The sequence below is a fragment of the Portunus trituberculatus genome, chromosome 31 (genome assembly GCF_017591435.1).
Source record: "Portunus trituberculatus isolate SZX2019 chromosome 31, ASM1759143v1, whole genome shotgun sequence".
NCBI lineage: Eukaryota > Metazoa > Arthropoda > Malacostraca > Decapoda > Portunidae > Portunus > Portunus trituberculatus.
In genome coordinates this window covers 9,937,246-9,958,462 of record NC_059285.1, presented here as the reverse complement: position 1 = coordinate 9,958,462, position 21,217 = coordinate 9,937,246, and the positions used below count along the sequence as shown (strand labels likewise).

General features: G+C 38.0%; 2 protein-coding genes across 2 annotated transcripts; both read right to left on the bottom strand.

Annotated features, from left to right (window-relative positions):
• Nucleotides 1–216: 216 nt before the first annotated feature.
• LOC123511575 lies at nt 217–17,094 on the bottom strand. The gene is made up of 5 exons (XM_045267591.1): nt 16,305–17,094; nt 5,664–5,796; nt 3,824–3,955; nt 2,506–2,680; nt 217–2,278 (listed from the first exon to the last, which is right to left on the bottom strand). The coding sequence occupies exons 1-5, from the start codon at nt 16,601–16,603 to the stop codon at nt 1,512–1,514; spliced, it is 1,506 nt and encodes a 501-aa protein (XP_045123526.1). The 5' UTR covers nt 16,604–17,094; the 3' UTR covers nt 217–1,511.
• An 813-nt stretch (nt 17,095–17,907) lies between these two features.
• LOC123511577 (vacuolar ATPase assembly integral membrane protein vma21-like) lies at nt 17,908–20,726 on the bottom strand. The gene is made up of 3 exons (XM_045267596.1): nt 20,569–20,726; nt 20,106–20,211; nt 17,908–19,569 (listed from the first exon to the last, which is right to left on the bottom strand). The coding sequence occupies exons 1-3, from the start codon at nt 20,623–20,625 to the stop codon at nt 19,433–19,435; spliced, it is 300 nt and encodes a 99-aa protein (XP_045123531.1). The 5' UTR covers nt 20,626–20,726; the 3' UTR covers nt 17,908–19,432.
• Nucleotides 20,727–21,217: the final 491 nt, after the last annotated feature.

Below are 21,217 nucleotides of genomic sequence, written 5' to 3'. Positions count from 1 at the left end.
GCACAATCACAGCAACAAGTTTCGTGGGAATTTTAAATATCATAACAGCGGATTTTTTATCGTAAATTGAAAAAATAGTAGTAATTGTCAACTATCATATCTGCAAATTTATCGTAAACCAAACTATCGTAAAATGAGGACTTACTATATTTGCATGACAATTCCTATGAATGTCTTCACTTTTCAAAGTTATCAAGGAAACAAAAAATTCACATGTGGCACAGAGTGAGGATTTTATGGATGGCCTCATAATGCCTTATTTTTACAAAGTATGTATTACAAATCTTCCATTATCCATGCCTTCAGGTCCATAGGTACATGTCAATCATGTACTTTTTTTTCTTTAATTTTTCTTTGTTCCCCTCCCATCATGCACTGTATAATCATTACACAATAGTACTTTACAATCCACTGGACACAAGGCTACCCTAAAAAAAAGGTGAGCCAGAATTTGTTTTCAAGCAGTAAGTCTTCACCAGTTTAATAATGCACCACAATCATTTGTGTCAGGAAATTAAGATTATGTCCACTCTTCTGCTTGTGTTATAATCACTGTACATCATCAAATATTATTCTTTGGCCCTAGATAATATTAATGTATTGCACTGTGTGGTACATAAAATGTGTTGCACTGCATTTACATAATGATGTTTGACATTTGTTAGTGAAATGTATTTCACTTGTCAGATCAAAGAATTCCTTGAGTTGGTTGGCTTGGACCAATGAGCTCATCTTGATGTTATGTAGGAATCTAATGCTCTGAGTAGCTGTTAGGAACCAGGAACCAGGAACCAGGCTCCCTGCCTGAGTTAACATTGGCAGCTGGTGTATGTCTGGATAATTAATAAGTGTGTATCCAGTTTAATATCAGGGTATGCTTCTATCCAGATGTTAGTGAGTCTGGTTATTGCAAGATTTATTGTACTAAGGAACATGCCTATATTTAGCCTAAGGAAAATTACATTTCTTTTAGTTGGCTATTCATATCAGTCCAGTATAGGAAAATAGTGAGCCATGGCAGAGTATTCAAACAAATAAAAAAAATAGCAACTCAAAACTGAAAGTACCAGACTTGTCGCTTTGTATTTAGTTACAACACACATTAATAGTAATTACTATAAAAACATGATTAACAGTAATTACTTTAGATTTCATTTATATTCATTACAATATTGTTTGTGTAATGCCCACCCAAGAGGTATATGTACTCTCCAGAGATGAAGACTTCCAGTATTAATAAGTGGGTGATGAAGCCATAATACGAAAGTATACAGCAACAGGAAAGGATTCATTCATCAGCTATTCTAGCACAGCCATGGTTTGCTTACTTTATGTACTCTATAGTAATGATGAATTTCCTCTCAACTTTCCACACTTAAGAAAACTTTAATATTGTAGCAAAAAAAATATAAACATTGTCTTTCATCAAGTTGCATAACTGACACACTACCTGTGTATTCTTACAAGATAAGGACAGACACTCACTGATCATCACATGGAGGCTGTGGTAATCAGTACATGTTTGGGTTGTGTTGTGGACCAGTATAGGTGACTCCTACCCCACCCTGGATGACATGAGCCTGTCCTCCTCCTGGTCCAGACTCAGCTTGTGCACTGACTGTGTGTGCAGGGATGAATGGTTGCATGTTGTGCTGTGCAGTGAAGTTTGCAGTCTGAGAGTTGGCAGATTGTATTCCTCCTCCAGAGGATACAGGCAAGGAGATGAGATTGGACATGTGACCAAGAGAGAGGTAGTAAGATGGCATGTGGCTCCCCATGGAATGAAGATTGAGGGGCAAAGCCTGAGGTTGCTCTCCCGCTTGGCCACCTCCATTGCCCCCAGTCTGGAGATTGAGTGGCTGTTGCTGGGGTTGCTGAACTGTAGCAGTATTGAAGGGTCCCCCTGTGTGCTGCAGTCCTAGTACACTCAGTTGTATGTTGGGAGGCAGTGCATGAGGTTGCTGGCTACCCATATAGCCAGTCATCTGGGTGCCCGGTGCTGCTGACATGGTCACACCCAGTGTCTGCACTGGTGCCTCTGCTAGGTTGGCAGGGGTGTTGCGAGTGTTCTGGACTTCTTGTGAGCGCTGCCGGGAGCGAGATTGCTTAGGAGTTTTCTTTTTTGTAGTTTGGATAGCTCCAGAGGCTTCCAGGCTCTTACGGAGGTCAGACAGCTTCCTTTTGACAGTGTTGAAATCCATTGACTTGAATTCTTCATGGAAAACTTTGAAGTAGAGCCAAGACTTGACTTTTGCATCATGGTCCTTGATCACCTTGTCTGTTAAGGATGAGGAGAAAATGCCATGTAATCATTAGTATTTTTCAACTACCATCCTCATTCAAGTACCCCCATCTTTTGTAAATCCTTCTTGTTCATAATTTATCACTATTCTCTTTGATCTGTTAACCATTTTAACTTCAATCAAAGCTAAACCATGACCATAAGTAGTGGGAAAATAATGTCTGAATCCTTGCACACACAATACCATCACAGTCACCACTCACCAGTCTCCATATCTATAGCCTCAGGTTCATACTGCTGAAGGAAGTTCTTATGAAGTTTAGAGATATTTACATCAGGACCTTGGTTCTTGTCTGTCTTAATGTAGTCACTACCATTAGGTCCAGACAGCATCTTCAGAATGTGATGCTTGATCAAGGTCACCAATTCAGGTGTCACCTGTAAATAAATCAGTTATCAATAAATATTGTAATGTTTCATGAATGTCATACTGAGAGGTTCCATTTGAAATGCTTTTATAGTGAATTCACATATAACAAAACACACAACTAAAGGGAAAAAAAAAAAAAAAAAAAAAAGTGGGGGAGGGGGCGGTGTTTGGGTTCCATGACACTTATGTTTTAAAACTATGATGTATGATACCAACAAATTTTAAAACTGTCAGTAAACAAAAAAAACTTGAAAGAGAAAACAACATACAAAAATCATGATTTCATATCAACTAAACATATAAAACATACATAATACTCACCATTGTGTAGCTAATTTGCCAAGGAGTAACTGACTCACCATTCCTGTGCCTTTTAACAATTTCTACCTTCTTTGTGAGTGTTATTGATACTCTAACTCACTTAGCCTTACTCCTAGGACCCACACTGGAACTCATTGGCCACCTGGGAAGGCACATTCTACATACAGTACCATGGGGTCAATCATACACATAGCAAACCAAAGACAGAGAATGAAAGAAAATACCTGCAGTAACATTAACACATTCAAGCACCAATCAGTCACATGAAGCACTGTACATTGTTGTTGTATTATACTATAAATATGCCTGTAAGCAAAATGACAGTAGAGTACAAGTATTATAATGAGCAAGCAGTAAGGCTACAAAGGATGGGAGTCTGAGAGACACCAAGTTCAGTTTAAAAAAAGGGACTGGTGGGAATTGGGAGATGAATGGTAGATAAAGGATGGGGGAGAGGTGTATGGATCTCTTTCAATGCTTACAAACTTGTCCCTGCACATCTCAGTTATCATACATCACCATACACTCCTCATGTGTTAGAAGGAGAGTGCCAGGAAGATATGCATTTTAAGCTTTGTAACTGTACTCACCTCAGTCTGAAGCTCATATCATCAGATTCTTGCAATGATATATAAAAAGTAATCCCTAATTTACTCATCTTGTATTATCAGTTTCTCATATAATAGATGCTCATATAATAGGTTCTCTCTGTACCTGGTTTATTCTGGTACAATCTTCTTTCTTTCATCTTAGCTATAGGAAGAAAATCTACAGAAGAAATTATTTAGTGTGCATGACTAAGAATAGCACCTACATCTTCATGGTCTCACCTTTTTTGGTCTGTTCCGATGCCTCCCTCTATTGTCACGAGGAAATAAGATATTCTGCTCATGCTTGATGCACAGTGTTCGAATCTTCTTGTCTGATATACCATGTATGTTGGCAAAAGCTTTCTTGCAAACCTGAAATATGAAGTCATTTGTAACAGTATTCCAAAGGTACCAAAGTAACATTAGGAAATTTTCAGATGTTTTAACACTGACTTGTGTTGTAATACTGACTTAAAATTATACCACCAAGAGAATTACAGGTTTTGAAAGTGTAATATACAGTTCAGAAGGCTTCCATAAGGAAACAGTGTAGCATAATATTTAGTTTTGTCAACAACTAGAATAGGGAAGTAATTATTTGATATGAGCCATACATGCAAGATAATGTATCTCTCAGTTTCAAAATGTATAAAACCCTCACTTCTTCTTCTCCACCCCCAGTCCCAACCCACACACACACACACACACACACACACACACACACACACACACACACACACACACACACACACTGCAGGAAGACTTAAACGTTTAAGATCTGGAAATGGAGTAAAAAATGGGAGATGGAATTCAATGTCGACAAAAGCCATGTCATGGAATGGAAAAAGTGAAAGACGGCCCGTGGGAATCTATAAGATGGGAGATGGAGTAGAACTAGAAAAGGTAAAAAAGGAAAAGGACTTGGGAGTGGCGATGGAAGAAAACAATCAACCGGTAAACCATATTAATAGAATTTTCAGAGACATATAATTTGCTAAGGAATATTGGAGTAGCATTTCACTACATGGACAAAGAAATGATGAAGAAATTGATAAGTACTAAAATAAGACCCAGATTGGAATATGCAGGAGTTGTGTGGACCCCCCATAAAAAGAAACACAAAGAAATTGGAGACACTACAAAAAATGGCTACAAGAATGGTTCCAGAATTTAAAGGGATGATATGAGGAAAGACTAAAAGCTATGGATCTACCAACCCTGGAACAAAGAAGAGAGAGAGAGAGAGCGGATCTGATACAAGTTTATAAATTGATTAATGGAATGGATCAAGTGGATAATGAGAAACTGATCCTGAGAGAAGAATATGACATCAGAAGCACAAGATCACAAAGTAAGAAACTGAGGAAAGGAAGATGTCTGAGAGATGTTAAAAAATATAGTTTATAGTTTAAAGATGTGTTGAGACTTGGAACAGTTTGAGTGAGGAAGTGGTGTCAGCAATGAGTGTGCATAGCTTTAAAGAAAAATTGGATAAGTGTAGGTATGGAGATGGGGCCACACGAGCATAAAGCCCAGGCCCTGTAAAACTACAACTAGGTAAATACACACACACACACACACACACACACACACACACACACACACACACACACACAGCACACACACGCAGCACGCATGCAAGCACGCATGCAAGCACGCACACACGCACGCACACATGCAAGCACGCACGCACACACAAACACACATTACAGCCTAGTAATGCAATAGGCTAGTCAGTAGATCCAATTCACACTTGTAAAAGCCTTGGGTTTGAATCCTTTGTTGGACAGACTTCTTTACAGTATAGCTCCTGTTCACCTAGCAGCAATTAGATACCTAGTGTAATTCAGAAGTTGATAACTGCTGCTGGGTAGGAGAAACAAACTATGAATGGAAAAATACCATCCTGGGTATTGTCTACCAGGTTAATCAGTGTCATAAATTGTAAGATACTTTCTTAAGTTTAAATATATACTTAGGATGTGGTATGTAAGTTAGTATATATATTTTTACTAAGTTTGTGATGGGAATTTTCAGTAGTATGGCTGCTAGATTAATAAACCAAATAATAATAACATACCTGGATCTCCTTTCCTTTGATCCGCACATAATACTTGTATGAACACGTCCGCCGTTCTGAAACAGGCTTTCTCTTCCGCTGAATGTCGTGGCGGCGAATAAGGCCATAAAGGTAGGCATTCTGCTCATCATAGCTGTGTGACAGAAATGGTGGAGATGAGAGAGAGGTGTGTGTGTGTGTGTGTGTGTGTGTGTGTGTGTGTGTGTGTGTGTGTGTGTGTGTGTGTGTGTGTGTGTGTGTGTGTGTGTGTGTGTGTGTGTGTGTGTGTGTGTGTGTGTGTGTGTGTGTGTGTGTGTGTGTGTGTGTGTGTGTGTGTTTACCTAGTTGTAGTTTTACAGGGCCTGGGCTTTACGCTCATGTGGCCCCGTCTCGATATCTACACATCCAATTTTTCTTTAAAACTATGCACACTCTTTGCTGACACCACTTCCTCAATCAAACTGTTCCACGTCTCAACACATCTTTGCGGGAAACTATATTTTTTAACATCTCTCGGATATCTTCCCTTCCTCAGCTTTTTACCATGCGATCTTGTGCTTCGAATGTCATATTCTTCTCTCAGGATCAGTTTCTCATTATCCACTTGATCCATTCCGTTAATCAATTTATAAACTTGTATCAGATCCCCTCTCTCCCTTCTCTGTTCCAGGGTTGGTAGATCCATAGCCTTTAGTCTTGCCTCATATGCCATGCCTTCAAATTCTAGAACCATTCTTGTAGCCATTTTTTGTAGTCTCTCCAACTTCCTTATGCGTTTCTTTTTATTGGGGGTCCACACTACTCCTGCATATTCCAATCTGGGTCTTATTATAGTACTTATCAATTTCTTTATCATTTCTTTGTCCATGTAGTGAAATGCTATTCCAATATTCCTTAGTAAATTATGTCTCTCTGAAAATTTTATCAATATGGCTTACCGATTGATTATTTTCTTCCATTGTCACTCCCAAATCCTTTTCCTTTTTTACCTTCCCCAGTTCTACTCCATCTCCCATCTTATAGATTCCCATGGGTCGTCTTTCACTCTTTCCCATTTCCATGACATGGCTTTTGTCCACATTGAATTCCATCTCCCATTTTTTACTTCCATTCCCAGATCTTATTTAGGTCTTCTTGCAGTATTTCACAATCCTCTTTTTGCTTTATAATTCTGCACAGCTTCGCATCATCCGCAAACAGATTTATGTAGCTGTTCACTCCTTCTGGCATGTCGTTTATATATATGAGAAAAAGTATTGGCGCCAATACTAATCCCTGCGGCACTCCGCTTTCTATTGCTCTCCACTTGGACTTCATATCTTTAACTACCGTCCTTATTTCTCTCCCCGTCAAATAATTTTTCATTCATCTCAATGTGCTTCCTTTTAAGCCACCCTTCTCCTCTAACTTCTACAGTAACCTTGCATGTGGCACTTTATCAGATGCCTTTTTTCAATCCAAATAAATACAATCAACCCATCCCTTTCTCTCTTGTACTCTATCAACTATTCTAGAGTAGAAACTCAGTAAATTTGTTACACACGACCAACCTTTTCTAAAACCAAATTGGCTATTTGATAATAATTTGTTGTCTTCAAGGAACTCAATCCATTGTTTCTTTATTACTCTTTCACACATCTTACATATTACACTAGTTAGTAATACCAGTCTGTAATTTAAAGGTTCCTCCTTTCTTCCACTCTTATATATGGGAACCACCTCAGCTCTTTTCCATTCTACTGGTACTGTTCCATTTTCTATTGAGCATTTTATGATGTTGTATATAGGACTTGCTAGTTCTTCCCTACATTCTTTCAGTATTCTGCCTGAGACTTCATCCGGTCCCATTGCCTTCTCTTCATCCAATTTCTTCATCAACTCTTTTATTTCAAGTTTGGTTTCTTTAATCTCTTTCATATAGATGGGGTCTCTATTACCCTGTGGCCTTTCAAATTTGGATTCCTTAGTAAAGACCTCCTGAAATTTACTATTTAACAGTTCTGCCATACTTTTTGGGTCTTCCACCATCCCATTCTCTCCTTTTAACCTTTCTATTGTTTCTTTTTGCCTTATTTTCCCATTGATGAATCTGTAGAACAATTTTGGTTGCTCCTTACATTTTTCGACAATGTCCTTTTCATAGTTCCTCTCCTCTTCCTTCCTCACTTTAACATATTCATTTCTCGCTGTCTTGAAGTTTTCCTTATTTACTGGATTTCTATTTCTCCTCCACCTTTTCCATGCTCCATCTCTTTTCTCCTTTGCCCTAGCACACCTTGCGTTAAACCAATCTTTCTTTTCTTCTTCTTTGGGGCTATATTTCAGAACATATTCCCTGACTCCTGTTTTGTATATTTCCAAAAATAAGTTATATTTCTCTTGCACCCACTCTGAGTTTTCCATCTTCTCCCAGTTAACGTATTTGAAATAGGTTCTTGAGATTCTCAATATCAACCTTTCTATAATTTAATCTATCTCCTTTGTATGATTCGTCTCATCTTTTCCCTCTTCTATATCCATTTCTAATATTACATGGTCACTCTTTCCCAATGGGCACTTATATCTTATATCATCGTTAATTTGTATACTCCTTGTAAAAACCAGGTCCAGTCTCGCCAGCTCGTCGTTTCCTCTGAATCTTGTTTTCCTTTACTCTTTGGTCCATCATATTATCTATCATTAGGTTCAGGAATCTTTCTCCCCATGCTTCTTCCCCCATACCACTTTCATAATTTTCCCAGTCCACTTCTTTACAGTTGAAATCTCCAACTAATATCACTTTTCTCCTTTCTTTAATGATTCTTGTTAGACTCCTTATTGTGTCATCTATCATGTCTTTATATTCTTGATTGGTCCATGAATTTGTTTTTGGTGGCACATATGCTCCGATGATTGTTAATTCTTTTTTATTAATATGCATCTTAATATACAGTACTGCTTTTCCTTCCCCATATTCCACTTGGTTTACCACCATCTCTTTCCTTAACATTATCATGACTCCTCCTCCTCCTTTACCCCCTCAGTCTTTCCTCCATACGTTATATCTATTATCTATGTCTATTTTGATTGCCTCATTGAGTTTTGTTTCAGCCAGGCATACAATATCCAGTTTTTCTTTCTTTATGTAATCTTTTAATTCTAATTTACTTGATAGAACCCTGTCTATGTTTGTATACATCATTTTTAGTTTCTTGCCCTTATCACTTTTAGTTGAACTTGCTCCACTGTTTCCTCCTCCTTCTCTTTTATATACCATTTCCTTATTCTGTCTCCTAAAATTCTCCAAAAAAAATGCCTTTTCTCCTCCTCTGACCTTTCATTATTTTTTTCACGTGCTGCTGCCGCCAGTTCATTGTATCTCTTCCTTTCCTCCTCATTTCTATTTTTTCTTATAGTATATAATATATATATGTATATATATATATATATATATATATATATATATATATATATATATATATATATATATATATATATATATATCCTTGCAGCCTTCTGTTTCTCTTGAGTTTTGTTGTTCTATATAATATCTCTTCTATTGCTGCTTGTGGTTTTAGTAGTATCTTAATTGGCCTCGTTGTTCCATCTTGATAAGGTCCCACTAAGTGTATTTCTTCTACTTCCTCCTCTAGGTTCTGCCTATCTTCATCATTTAGATTTTTTAGTAGGTTTTTGACTGATTTCATTTCCTCTTTTTCCCTTCTTGGTCTATATTTTACATTTTTTTTCTTTCAGTCCAAATATGATTACTCTTTTTCTTTTTTGCTATTTCCCTTATTAGGTTTTCTTTTTCCTTATGGACTCCTAAAATTTTGTTTGCCATATTCTCATCTCTTTCTTTTAGTTGTTCCTGGATCACCTCCTGAAGATTATCCTTGTCTTTCTTATCTTGGACTCTCCATGCCTGTACTTCTTTCTTAATCACCTCCTGTTCTCTTTCCTCTTCTTTGTTAACTAGATCTTTCAGGTCCTCTTTTTATTTCTCTACTTTACCGAGTCCTTCATCCATCTGTTTCTTATACAGGCAACCCCCACTTAACGAAGGGGTTACGTTCCTAAAGAACACTTTGTTACGCGAAACTTCGTTAAGTGAGCCGATTATAACAAGTTTAACCCCTGATTTGAACTTCCATTAAGAGTAAGCAAAGCGAGAGTGCATCATATTACAGTAAAAGGTTTAATGAAAGTAGTTTAATTTAAGTCATTACAATGTACACTAATGTATGTATGTACGTAACTTTATAATGTAGATGATCTTAACTTTTATGAATGGAGGGAGAGTGAAACGGGAAAGACACTAACCGGCAACCTGTGGAATGTAAACAAAGTGTGCATCATGGTACTGCATACAAAACTTACAAAACTTATGTACCACATTTCCACAAGGCTTTCCATTTTATCCATTGTAGAGTCACGAGTTCAGGTGGTTCTTTTAGCTTTCAAGGAAGATACGGTCTCACCAGCCTTCTTAATAGAGTCTGCTGACTTGAAAATAGTAGACAGTAGATGGAGTCAAGATGGTGGCCTCTCGTGTCTGTGAATAATACCCAGCTTCACTTCGAGAGTAAGACACTTCCTAGTCTTCTTAGGAACGTTAGGCCACATTGCAGGGCGTTTTGATGGTAAGTTGAACTAGGGAAGATGAGCTACTGGTGACGCTGTTATATTTTGACTGGGGAGTGAGTGATGCGCGTGATCTTGATGCTACAGGTGACGCAGAATTTCTTTTGAGTCAGGCCTTGTATCGGCAGCGCCTGTGTTGTCCACGAGAGGCTTGATCTTGATCTTTTTTCTACAGGTGTTTCAGGACTTCTCCTGAGGCAGGCCTTAGTACCAGCAGCTCCTGGTGTATTCAAAAGCCTGTCAGCTTGCATGATACGGTGGGGCTTTCAAATTTGGAAAAAATTACCTGGATAAAACTTCGTTAAAGCGAGTTTGGTATTCGTTAAACGAGCAGATGGTAGTAAAATGAAACCTTCGTTGTAGCGAAATTTCATTGTGTGAACCTTCGTTAAACGGGGGTTGCCTGTATTTGGTTAGTTCTTTTCTAAGTTCTGCATTTTCTACTCTTAGTCTAGCTTCATTTTCTTCCACTTTTTTTTATCCTTTCTTTCAAGTTCAGAAACTCTTTCTCCTGTTCATCGCTCTCTTTACTTCTCATACTCTCCCTTATCCAATTGTCTAATTTTTTTTCCAGAGTTAAACTCGCCTATGGAGGGTAGTATCTGCCTCATCGAAACCTCTGAATCTCCCCTCTCCCTCATCATGATCATCCTCTTCCTGTACTCTTTCCTTATTCTCATACCTGCATATGGGTGTAAGCTCTTTCCGACTCATGGTGCCTTTCAATGTAATTCCTGGAGACTATTGCCACACAAGTCACACAATTTGCCCAGGCCTCTGTAAACACAACCTTAGGTAGTGAGATCAGCTGATCACGAGGAGCGTTGGTGTGTGTGTGTGTGTGTGTGTGTGTGTGTGTGTGTGTGTGTGTGTGTGTGTGTGTGTGTGTGTGTGTGTGTGTGTGTGTGTGTGTGTGTGTGTGTGTGTGTGTGTACTTACCTAGTTGTATTGTACAAGGTTCGAGTGGGACTCTTAGTGTCCTGTCTCCATATCTCCACTTATCTAATTTTTCTTTAAAGCTATGCACACTGTGTGCTGTAACAACTTCATCATTCAATGCATTCCACTTTTCCACCATCCTATTTTGAAAACTGTATTTTCCCATATCCTTCACACACTGCCTTTTCCCAATCTTCTTTGCATGTCCTCTTGTCCTTCCAGCTTCTTCTGTCACCAGCACCAGGTCTTGCTTGTCTATCTTTTCAGTGCCATTAATTAGTGTGTATTTACCTAGTTGTATTTACCTATAGTCCTGCTCCTCCAACAATGTGGATTGGGTGCAGCTGTGTTGGGGAATTCCCGCTGTACAGTGGTGCCGCATGTCTCATAGCCAGCTATGCAGCATGGGATGGGTAAATAGTTCCATAGTTATAATTAGATTATATCGTGAAGGAAAGTACTTTAAAATAAGCTGATATAAGTAAGAAAAAAAACTACATTCAAATCCTCACGGCAGCAACACCAATCACGCCCGCCATCCATACAGGTGATGGGAGGTCAGCTGGTAACTTTGACCAGGAAGAAAGAGAGGGGGAGGAAGAGGGAGGGGTAAGAGAGAGGGAGGAAGAGGGAGAGGGGGGGTAGCCAACGAGGGATTAAAGGTATGGCAACGCTGTACTCCCGCTATTTCCCATGGGGGCCGCACCCAATCCATATTTTTAGATGAGCATGACTATAGTTGTAGTTTTACATGGCCTGGGCTTTACGCTCGTGTGGCCCGTCTCCATATCTACACTCGTTGCAGACACTACTTCTTCATTCAAACTGTTCCACATCTCAATACATCTTTGCGGGAAACTATACTTTTTAATATCTCTTACACATCTTCCCTTCCTCAGGTTCTTACTATGCGATCTTGTGCTTTGACTGGCATATTTTTCTCTCAGGATCAGATACTCATTGTCCACTTGGTCCATTCCATTTATCAATTTATAAACTTGTATGAGATCCCCTCTCTCCCTTCTCTGCCCCAATGTTGGAAGATCCAAAGCCTTTAGTCTCTCCTCATATGTCATCCCTTCAAGTTCTTGGACCAGTCTTGTAGCCATATTTTGTAGTCTCTCCAGCTTCCTTATGTGTTTCTTTTTATGTTGTGTGTGGGTTGGGGGGGGCGGTATTTACCTAGTTGTATCGTACAGGGTTCAAGCGGGGCTCATATTGTCCTGTCTCCATATCTCCATTTATCTAATTTTTCCTTAAAGCTATGTACATTATGTGCTGTAACAACTTCATCACTCAATGCATTCCATTTTTCCACTATTCTATGTGGAAAACTATATTTTCCAATATCCTTCACATGCTGCCTCATCCTGATCTTCTTTGCATGTCCTCTTGTTCTTTCAGCTTCATCTGTCACCAGCACCGTCTTGCTTGTCTATCTTTTCAATGCCATTAACTATTTTATACATTGGTATTAGGTCCCCTCTTTCTCTTCTATCTTGTAAGATTGGCAGTCCCATTTCCTTCAGCCTTTCTTCGTATGTTAGGTCTTTTATTTCTGGCACCAGTTTTGTAGCTATCCTCTGGATCCGTTCTAATTTTCTTGTATCCTTTTTCCAGCTCGGTGACCACACCACTGCTGCATATTTCAACTGTAGACATATCATACTTGTAATAATTTTTTTCATCATATCCGTGTCCAGGTAGCAAAATGCCATCCTAATATTAGCCAACATTTTATACATTGTTCCAAATATTCTATTTGTGTTTTTTGGGGCTAAGCATTTCTAGTATAACCACTTTAGTCTTCATTATTTGTTCCTCTCCCATCAAATAGTTCCATACTGATCTTCTCTTACTCTTTCCTAATTCCATTATATGGCATTTCTCGGCATTGAATTCTAACTTCCATTTCTTACTCCACTCATAAATTTTGTCTAGACATCTTCCTGCAGTAGCAAACAGTATTCTCGGATCTTAATTATTTTTAACAATTTTGCATCATCAGCATATAAATTGATATAGCTGGTCACTCCACACTGTATGTCGTTTACATATCCCTTGAACATAATGGGGCTAACACTGACCCCTGCAGCACTCCACTTGATACTTTACTCCAGGATGAGTATGTATCCCTGATCACAGTTCTCATCTCTCTGTCCATCAAGTAATCCCTTATCCAATCTATTACTAATCCTCTCAGTCCTCCTATGTTCTCCCATTTCCAAAGTAGTCTGTTATGAGGAACCCTATCAAAAGTCTATTTTATGTCCAGGTACACAGTGTCCACTCATCCATCTCTGCTCTCCAATCCTTCCACTACTCTTGAGTAGAAACTTAAAAAATTTGACACACATGACCTTCCTGTCCTGAACCCAAATTGTGTTCTGATATAACTTGTTTTTCTTCCAGATATTTAACCCATCTTTCTTTAGTAACAATTTCATATAAATTGCCCACAACACTTGTAAGTGACACCGGTCTGTAATTTAATGGCTTGGCTGACTTTCCTCCTTTGCTGGTTCTAACAACTGATCTTTACATTCCTTTAGTGCCCAGCCAGACACACCATCCAGTCCCATCGCTTTTCTGACATCCAAACTTCCTAGTAGTCTTCCAATTTCTTCTTTGTGCACAATGATTTCTTGGAAACCTTGACAGTTCAATGTCCTATTGGGTTCTGTAAAATCTTTTTTTCAGTGAACACATTTTTGAAGCTCATTCATTATTTCACTCATTTCCTCTGCTGTTTGGTATGTCTTCCCTTCTTTAACTTTTTTTTTTTTTTATTGCTTCCTTATTTTCATCTTATCATTTATATACTTGTAAAAAAATTTGGGTTCATTATTGGTTTTTCTCACTAGTGTACATCTTTCTCAGTTTCTTTCTCCTCTCTCCTTACACTAATATATTCATTTCTCGCATCATTATACTGCTGTCTGTTTTCATTTCTCTGCTTTTTGAGTTTCTTCCAAGCTTTATCTTTTTTCCTTTTAGCTTCTGCACATCTGCCATTATACCAAGCTTGTATACTTTTCTTTACTCTATAGATAGGTATGTATTTCATCACTTCTTCATTATATTTCTCTAGGAATATTTCATATTTCCCCTGTACTGTCACTCCGTTCATAATGTTCCTCCAGTCTATATCACCAAAAAATTTTCTTAACTTTTCAAAATTTGCTTTTGCATCATTTAATATCTCTTTTTTTGTATTCCTCTCTGTATCTTATCACATCTTCCTGCATTTCCAATACTAGTGTTACATAGTCACTTCTTCCCATTGGACTAAGGTACTGTATGCTAAGAGGGGGCTCGGGCTTCTTTGTAAATACTAGGTCAAGCAAAGACGGTTCTTCCTCCCCTTCGAACCATGTTGATTCTTCCACCTACTGATCCAGTGTATTATTCACCATTGTATTAACTGTAACAATTTCTCGCTCCACTATCTAACATTACTTTCATTTTTCTCCAGTTTACTCTTCTATATTTAAAGTCTCCTACTAACAGTATTTTTCCATCTCCACTTATATTATCCAAGCAGTTAATTACCTCTCCTTGCATTTTCTTATGTTCTTCTGCTCTCCATGTATTTGTCTTCGGTGGCACATACATGACTATGATTCTCTTTTTTTTCCCCTTCTTCTGTCTTGATTGTTACTCCCATAACTTCCGCCATGCTATCTCCACAGTACACTTTTTCTACACATATATTATCTTGAACCATTATTAGCACTCCTCTTCCCCCTTTTCCCTTTCTGTCTCTTCTCCAACTTTTATATCCCTCTTTCTTATAGTTAACATGGACTACCTCCTTTAATTTTGTTTCTACTATGCCTATCACAATCAGTCTTTTTTTCCTTCAAGTAGGGTCTTATCTCCAATACACTGAACAGCAACCCATCTATATTTGTATAAGTCACTCTTAATTTCTTGCCTCTTCCAATATCATTTCGTTTTCCCGAAAATACCATTTCTTCAGTCTCGTATCTAGAACTCTGGACATTACAACTTCTTCTTCTTGAATTCTGTCCTTTTCTTGTTTTATTTCCTTACCTTCATTTCTTAGCACTCTCTCTTTTTCTCTCTCTTCCAGGTTCATATCTCATTTTATCCATATATCTTTAAATTCAGTATCTTCAGCTAATTTCCCTGTTCTTGCCATTATCTCCTCTGCTGCCACTTGAGATATCATTTGCACTTTCATTGGTCTCTTTCCCCCATCACTAAACTTTCCCAATCTGGTCACTTCCTCCACCTCTTGTTCTAACCCCTGTGTGCTGTCCTGAACAAATTTTATAATACCCTTAGCCAGCTCTCTCTCTTACGAACTTGTTAAGGATTTTTTTTTTTTTACGGCACAAAAATTAGGATACATTTCCTCTTGTTCACTTTCTCTCTCACCAAATCTTCCTTCTCTTTAAACACTTGTATTACTGTGTCTTGTTTTTTCCTGAATCTGTCTCTTGACTACCTCTGAAAATTTGACTTTTTCTTCTTCCTTATCTTTCCTCCAGGCATTCCTTAATTCCTCCAATTTCATCTCACCCATTCCACTTTCAACACTGCCTGCCCCATACTGAATTTTCTTGTGTAGGTTTTTAATGATTCCTCATATTCCTCGTGTGTGTGTGTGTGTAATTTCCTACACATGCAGTATACAAAACTTCTGAATAACGGTAACAGATGCTAAGCAATGGCAACACACTATGCTTAAGGATGTGACATACAGAGTAAACTTTTATTTTTTTACCATAAAATATTGATAAACAGATGTTTACATGTGTAATGAATATCTACCTCTTTTTAGCAGAAAACAAAACATATACTTATCATTACACCAAAAAATATATGGGGAATAACAAGCCATAGTTTAAGCAACTAGTCAAAAACTAAACTGTACATTATTTTGGTAAACGGTTTCCCCTGGTAGTGGTGGAGTTTCTGAGTTTCTCGGTGGTTGAAATGGGTTAGCAAACAAAAAAATAACTGTAATATTCCCGGTCAGATAAAGATCCCACAAAAGGTGGAAGGGAGCTGGGGAGGGATGCGACACACCTGCCTGCCTGCCTTCACACATACATAGCCACCTGTACCTACCTGTTCAGGGAGTAGTAGCCGTTGAATATAGCGTTCCGATTCTCATCGTTGACTGCTATAAAACACTTATTCTTACAGTTACAATCCGGCCCGATGGCCCTCGGCCCAACCAGTTCTCCCTTGGTGTTCACGTACGGCTGGCCGGACAGGATGGCACGTTTTCTTTTCTCTTTTTTCCAGTTTTCAGGATTTCTTGTTCTTTTCTTTTTTTCCTTGGGTGCTTCAGGTAGAACAGAATTCTGTGCAGGTGGCACAAAAGTTGGTTGCTGCACCATGGAGTGGTAGAAGTTGGAAGCCATGTTAATATTTACAAACACCTGCAAGTGTTTCGGTGTGCGGCACCCGGCCACGCTCACCTTGCCTGCACAACCCGCGTACGCAGTCTTTCCTTCAGCAACACATTAATTTGTATTAACAAGACATCTACTTATATAATGACATTAGCTCTCCTTTCAATACCTTTAATTTATCAAGAAAATTCTTGGCTATGACACTTAAGTCCAATCAGTACAAACGAACACCAAATGTTCCGCCCAGCAGGCGACGTCACGTAAACCCAGCTCTGGGATTGGTTAAGCTGCTGCGATCTAGAAAGTCCTTTGTTAGGGGCTGTAGGTCAATACTCGTGTTTCCCTGCTTCCCGCAAACCTCCCGCACCACGGGCCACGAAGAATAAAAAGGACATATGTTCATCCCGATATAAACACAGCCACGTGTGTCGAGTGAGTGCCACGGTAGCCACGCTTTCTGGCTCTCTGTTGCCTCGCGCACTGTACTATTGCTCATGCTTCTCTAGCCTGCGGCTATCAGTGCACCGCAGGGAAGAGGCTAATCAATTATTCACTCTTTGTATATAACTTATCTTTTAGTATCAGAGAAACAATCTTATCTTTGAAGTTTGTTTCCATAGTTACAGCTAAACTCTGGAATGGCCACGAAAATTGGCCTGATAGGAAGCTGTCCAGAAAATATTAACATTTCACAGGGTACTTATGGGAGACAAATTTCAAAGTGTTCTTCAATGCATTAGTTTTTAAATTTGACGATTAGTCATGTAGCAGTATTTGTTGCTGTACTTCAATCTAAATTAAAACAACAAATAATAATAATTTTATTATCATCATTATTTGCATATAATATATATATATATATATATATATATATATATATATATATATATATATATATATATATATATATATATATATATATTAATACATACATGCATACTTATATAGAAGGGACTGGCCACACACACACACACACACATGTAGTGTAGTGGTTACCACGCTCGACTCACAATCAAGAGGGCCGGGTTCGAGTCCCGGGAAGCGGCAAGGCAAATGGGCAAGCCTCTTAATGTGTGGCCCCTGTTCACCTAGCAGTAAATAAGTACGGGATGTAACTCGAGGGGTTGTGGCCTCGCTGTCCCGGTGTGTGGAGTGTGTTGTTGTCTCAGTCCTACCCAAAGATTGGTCTATGAGCTCTGACCTCGCTCCATAATGGGGAAGACTGGCTGGATGACCAGGAGGTGACCGAGGTGAATTACACACACACATGGCTGAGATCACCTAGAGGAAGTGGAAAGGCCAAGGAAACACTATTACTTCACACAAAGTTTATTATAAAATATACAAATCACCCTGTCCAAAAAGTTGTGCAGGATTCATTGTCATGCATCTCCCATCATCACGTGTTCTGTGCTTGACACCAAATGGTGGCTTTGAAATGGAGATGTTTGTCAAAGAGGCAATCCTTGACTCTGCCAATGTTTGACTTTCACAGGTCTTGCACTGCCTTGTAATGCCACATGTGAGATACAAGGGCTATGACTTGCAAGATTTGCTAAATATTTTGTAGTTTCTTTCAGATTCATGCATATTCCTAAGCCCTGTAAGGATTGACAAACACTTGCCTCACAACCAGTGGCCAAAATAACAATAGCAAATGTTGGGCTAAGGTCATCTATTAACCCAGTCCTGAATGATATTTTCAAACTAAATAAAAAGTCATGAAATAATGTCTTTTTTAAATGAATGCAGTGTGCACAATCCAAATTGACAGCTCCTTCTGGTCTGCTTGATATCATTAAATGATGGTTATTCTAGCTATCATCTAGTGTTACTATGGGAAATAGTGCTTCATTGGTATACATATAATTATGAGAGGAAAAATACCTGTTAGCTAATCAAAATGTACACTTAAAATTTCCCTCTTGCTGTAGGCTGATGGTATATAGTGCACTGCAGCTTTTAGTGACTATTGTAGAGGTAACTTTAATTATGTTCATTTTCATGAAAATGTTACTCCGATTTACACCTGAAAGTGTAACAAAGATTACTGATAGTCTTAATTTCTATACTGTAGCTCTGACTCTTATATAAACAAAAAAATCATAAACTCTGAATTTCTATACTCTAGCTTTCTGATTTCTATATAAACTTAGAAAAGAAAAACAAAACATAAACCCTGATGTACAGAAATTATCAAAATTATACAATATCAGTTTCTTTTTTACTATATTACAAGCAAAACATGATACAAAATCTTTCTCTAAAAAATGTAATTTACCTACATCTGATATTATTTTCCCTTTTTCAACTTATATTTTTATTAAAGCAAAGATCTGAGGTTGGATAATATCCAAACTCCTTGTTTCGGTGCTTGTTATGCATAAATACAGCATGTTCCAATACAGAAGCACACCAGTTCCTTATGGAACAGTACACAGGATCTGCCAAGCAGCCAACAGTTCAACACCTCAGCTTACTCTCTACCATCACCCAAATAACTCTAGCTAAATAGCTTAATTTGTCTCAGCCCAGTGTACAGTTAGGTTATCTTAGGTCCACCATACATACAAGATAAACATCAATATCATAATTTAGGCTTGGTAACTTGCTGTAATACCAGGTTCCAAAACAAAGGTGAGAAAAACAGTAAGGGTGATCCCACCCATCCACTGCACTACTTGAATACCAGTGAAAATCAATATTTCAAACCTTTCAGTATGGCTAATAGCCAATATATACACATAACAAGAAACTTAATACACAAATAATTGAAGTTGTGAAATGTAAAACCCCACTGAAGCTCATATTACATGACACTAAGGAAAACTTATAAGCTTAGTCTTGTTTGACACCCTTGGCTGGATATTCCTTGAAGGCTTTGATGATGAAGAGAGCTAGCAGTACATGCAGAAGAATCACAGAAGAGATGGCAGCATACACATTGGCAGTGGTGTCACTATAGTCCAATATCTCTGGAAAATGCAATGCCATTGAAATCTTACCACCTTTTATCAAGTGCAATAAGTTTTTTACATAAGGAAGGCAGTAATTATATAAAAAAAAAAACTTTCTCAGTAATAAAAAGCATGACTTAAAACAGACCAGCCAAACACATTTGGGACCTCATGAATAACTAGTTTTACACAATAAGAAACAAGTATGTTTGACTGTTCACATATTTTAGATCTCATTATTTAGAATATTTCATATGTTTACTGAATTAACACATAAGAAATTTACAATAATGTGGTAACATATTTTGGAAATTTAACCTGTCTTCCATCCTATCTCACCTCCTATTTTCATACCATGTACAGTGGAAATAAGCAGTGCTCTGTTGATTTTCCATTGAACTCCGCAAATGTCATTCTGGAATAATTCCAATACTGTTAGGCAGTATGACTGCTTAGCCCCACCAACTGCTTGCTCACTAGGCTAATAAATTTTTGTGAATTAGGAAAGAGGTACAGAACAGTGGAGACAATCTACACTACCATTTATGACTTACCCTGAAATACAAAGGACTTGGTGAAGAAGAAACTGCCAATGGGTAAAAGAATTATCATCAGTACATAGGGCAGCACGGCAGCAATCAGCAAGCCTTCAGTAGGGCCCTGGAAGAACATGAAAATGTAATCAGTATATACAAATAGTCTCTAAGAGATATAATGAGATATGAAAATAATGATTATGATAAATCTCTAACGGACTCCTTTAAAACTTCTCTCATTGGGAAAAGCTATATATGGAATGCTGGTAGCCTGTTAGCACAGAGTCCATCTACAACGTGTCAAAAAATCCATTCAGATGAATAAAAAAAAAAAAAACACGATAGGCGAGCTGAATGAAAAAAAAATAAAATAAAAAATCTTGCCATCAGCAACACTCACCGGTCCTAATACTCACTGCTATGAAGCAACACGGGGCAATACTTCCTCAGACAGGCAACAACAGAAGGACAAACCACTAACCTTATCTCCCAGGAAGCTGTCTCCACCTGGGATAGTTGTTACAGTCTTACCGGCCATTATAAACTACGTAATAGAAGGTGCTACGCGGCAAAATTTTGGCGTCTGGCGTCTGTTGACAGTCAGCTGACCTTAAGAAAATATCTTACGCTCGTATTAAATATTTATTTGCTGTTATGGTCAGTGTGTGTGTGTGTAATATATATATATATATATATATATATATATATATATATATATATATATATATATATATTTATTTATTTATTTATTAGTGCAACAGAGTCTGAGAGCAGGGCTGTAATTTTTTAGGCAATTCCATCAGCTTAGTGTTATATCACCATTTTTAAGGTAATTCTGAGGTAATGAGATTTTTTTATGTAATTCTGAGGTAATCTTGGCATCTCAAAGGTAATTCTGGAGTAATTAATGTTATCAAGGACACATGTGATCGCTTACCGTCAAAAGCACTGTTAATATTCCTGTATAATGTGTTTATTGGGGCTTTTAAAGTTCTTGGGTGCTTTATTTTCTATTATTTACATGCAGTTGCTTCAAATGCATTGTTATTATTTAGAATTTCTGTAAATGTCTTGTTATGAGGGAGATATTCTTATTACTGACCTCGGCATCACATGACCCTGCTGGGTCA

Bases quoted from the DNA above. Each gene is read 5' to 3' on its own strand.
- LOC123511575 (XM_045267591.1), bottom strand. From the start codon at position 16,603: ATGGCTTCCAACTTCTACCACTCCATGGTGCAGCAACCAACTTTTGTG. The intron at 3,956-5,663 runs GTATGTTATTAT...TTCATATTTCAG, and splicing joins TCAAAGGAAAGGAGATCCAG to GTTTGCAAGAAAGCTTTTGC. The intron at 2,681-3,823 runs GTGAGACCATGA...ATTTATTTACAG, and splicing joins ATCGGAACAGACCAAAAAAG to GTGACACCTGAATTGGTGAC.
- LOC123511577 (XM_045267596.1), bottom strand. From the start codon at position 20,625: ATGGCCGGTAAGACTGTAACAACTATCCCAGGTGGAGACAGCTTCCTG. The intron at 20,212-20,568 runs GTTAGTGGTTTG...ATGTTCTTCCAG, and splicing joins ACAGCTTCCTGGGAGATAAG to GGCCCTACTGAAGGCTTGCT. The intron at 19,570-20,105 runs GTAAGTCATAAA...TGCATTTTCCAG, and splicing joins CAAGTCCTTTGTATTTCAGG to AGATATTGGACTATAGTGAC.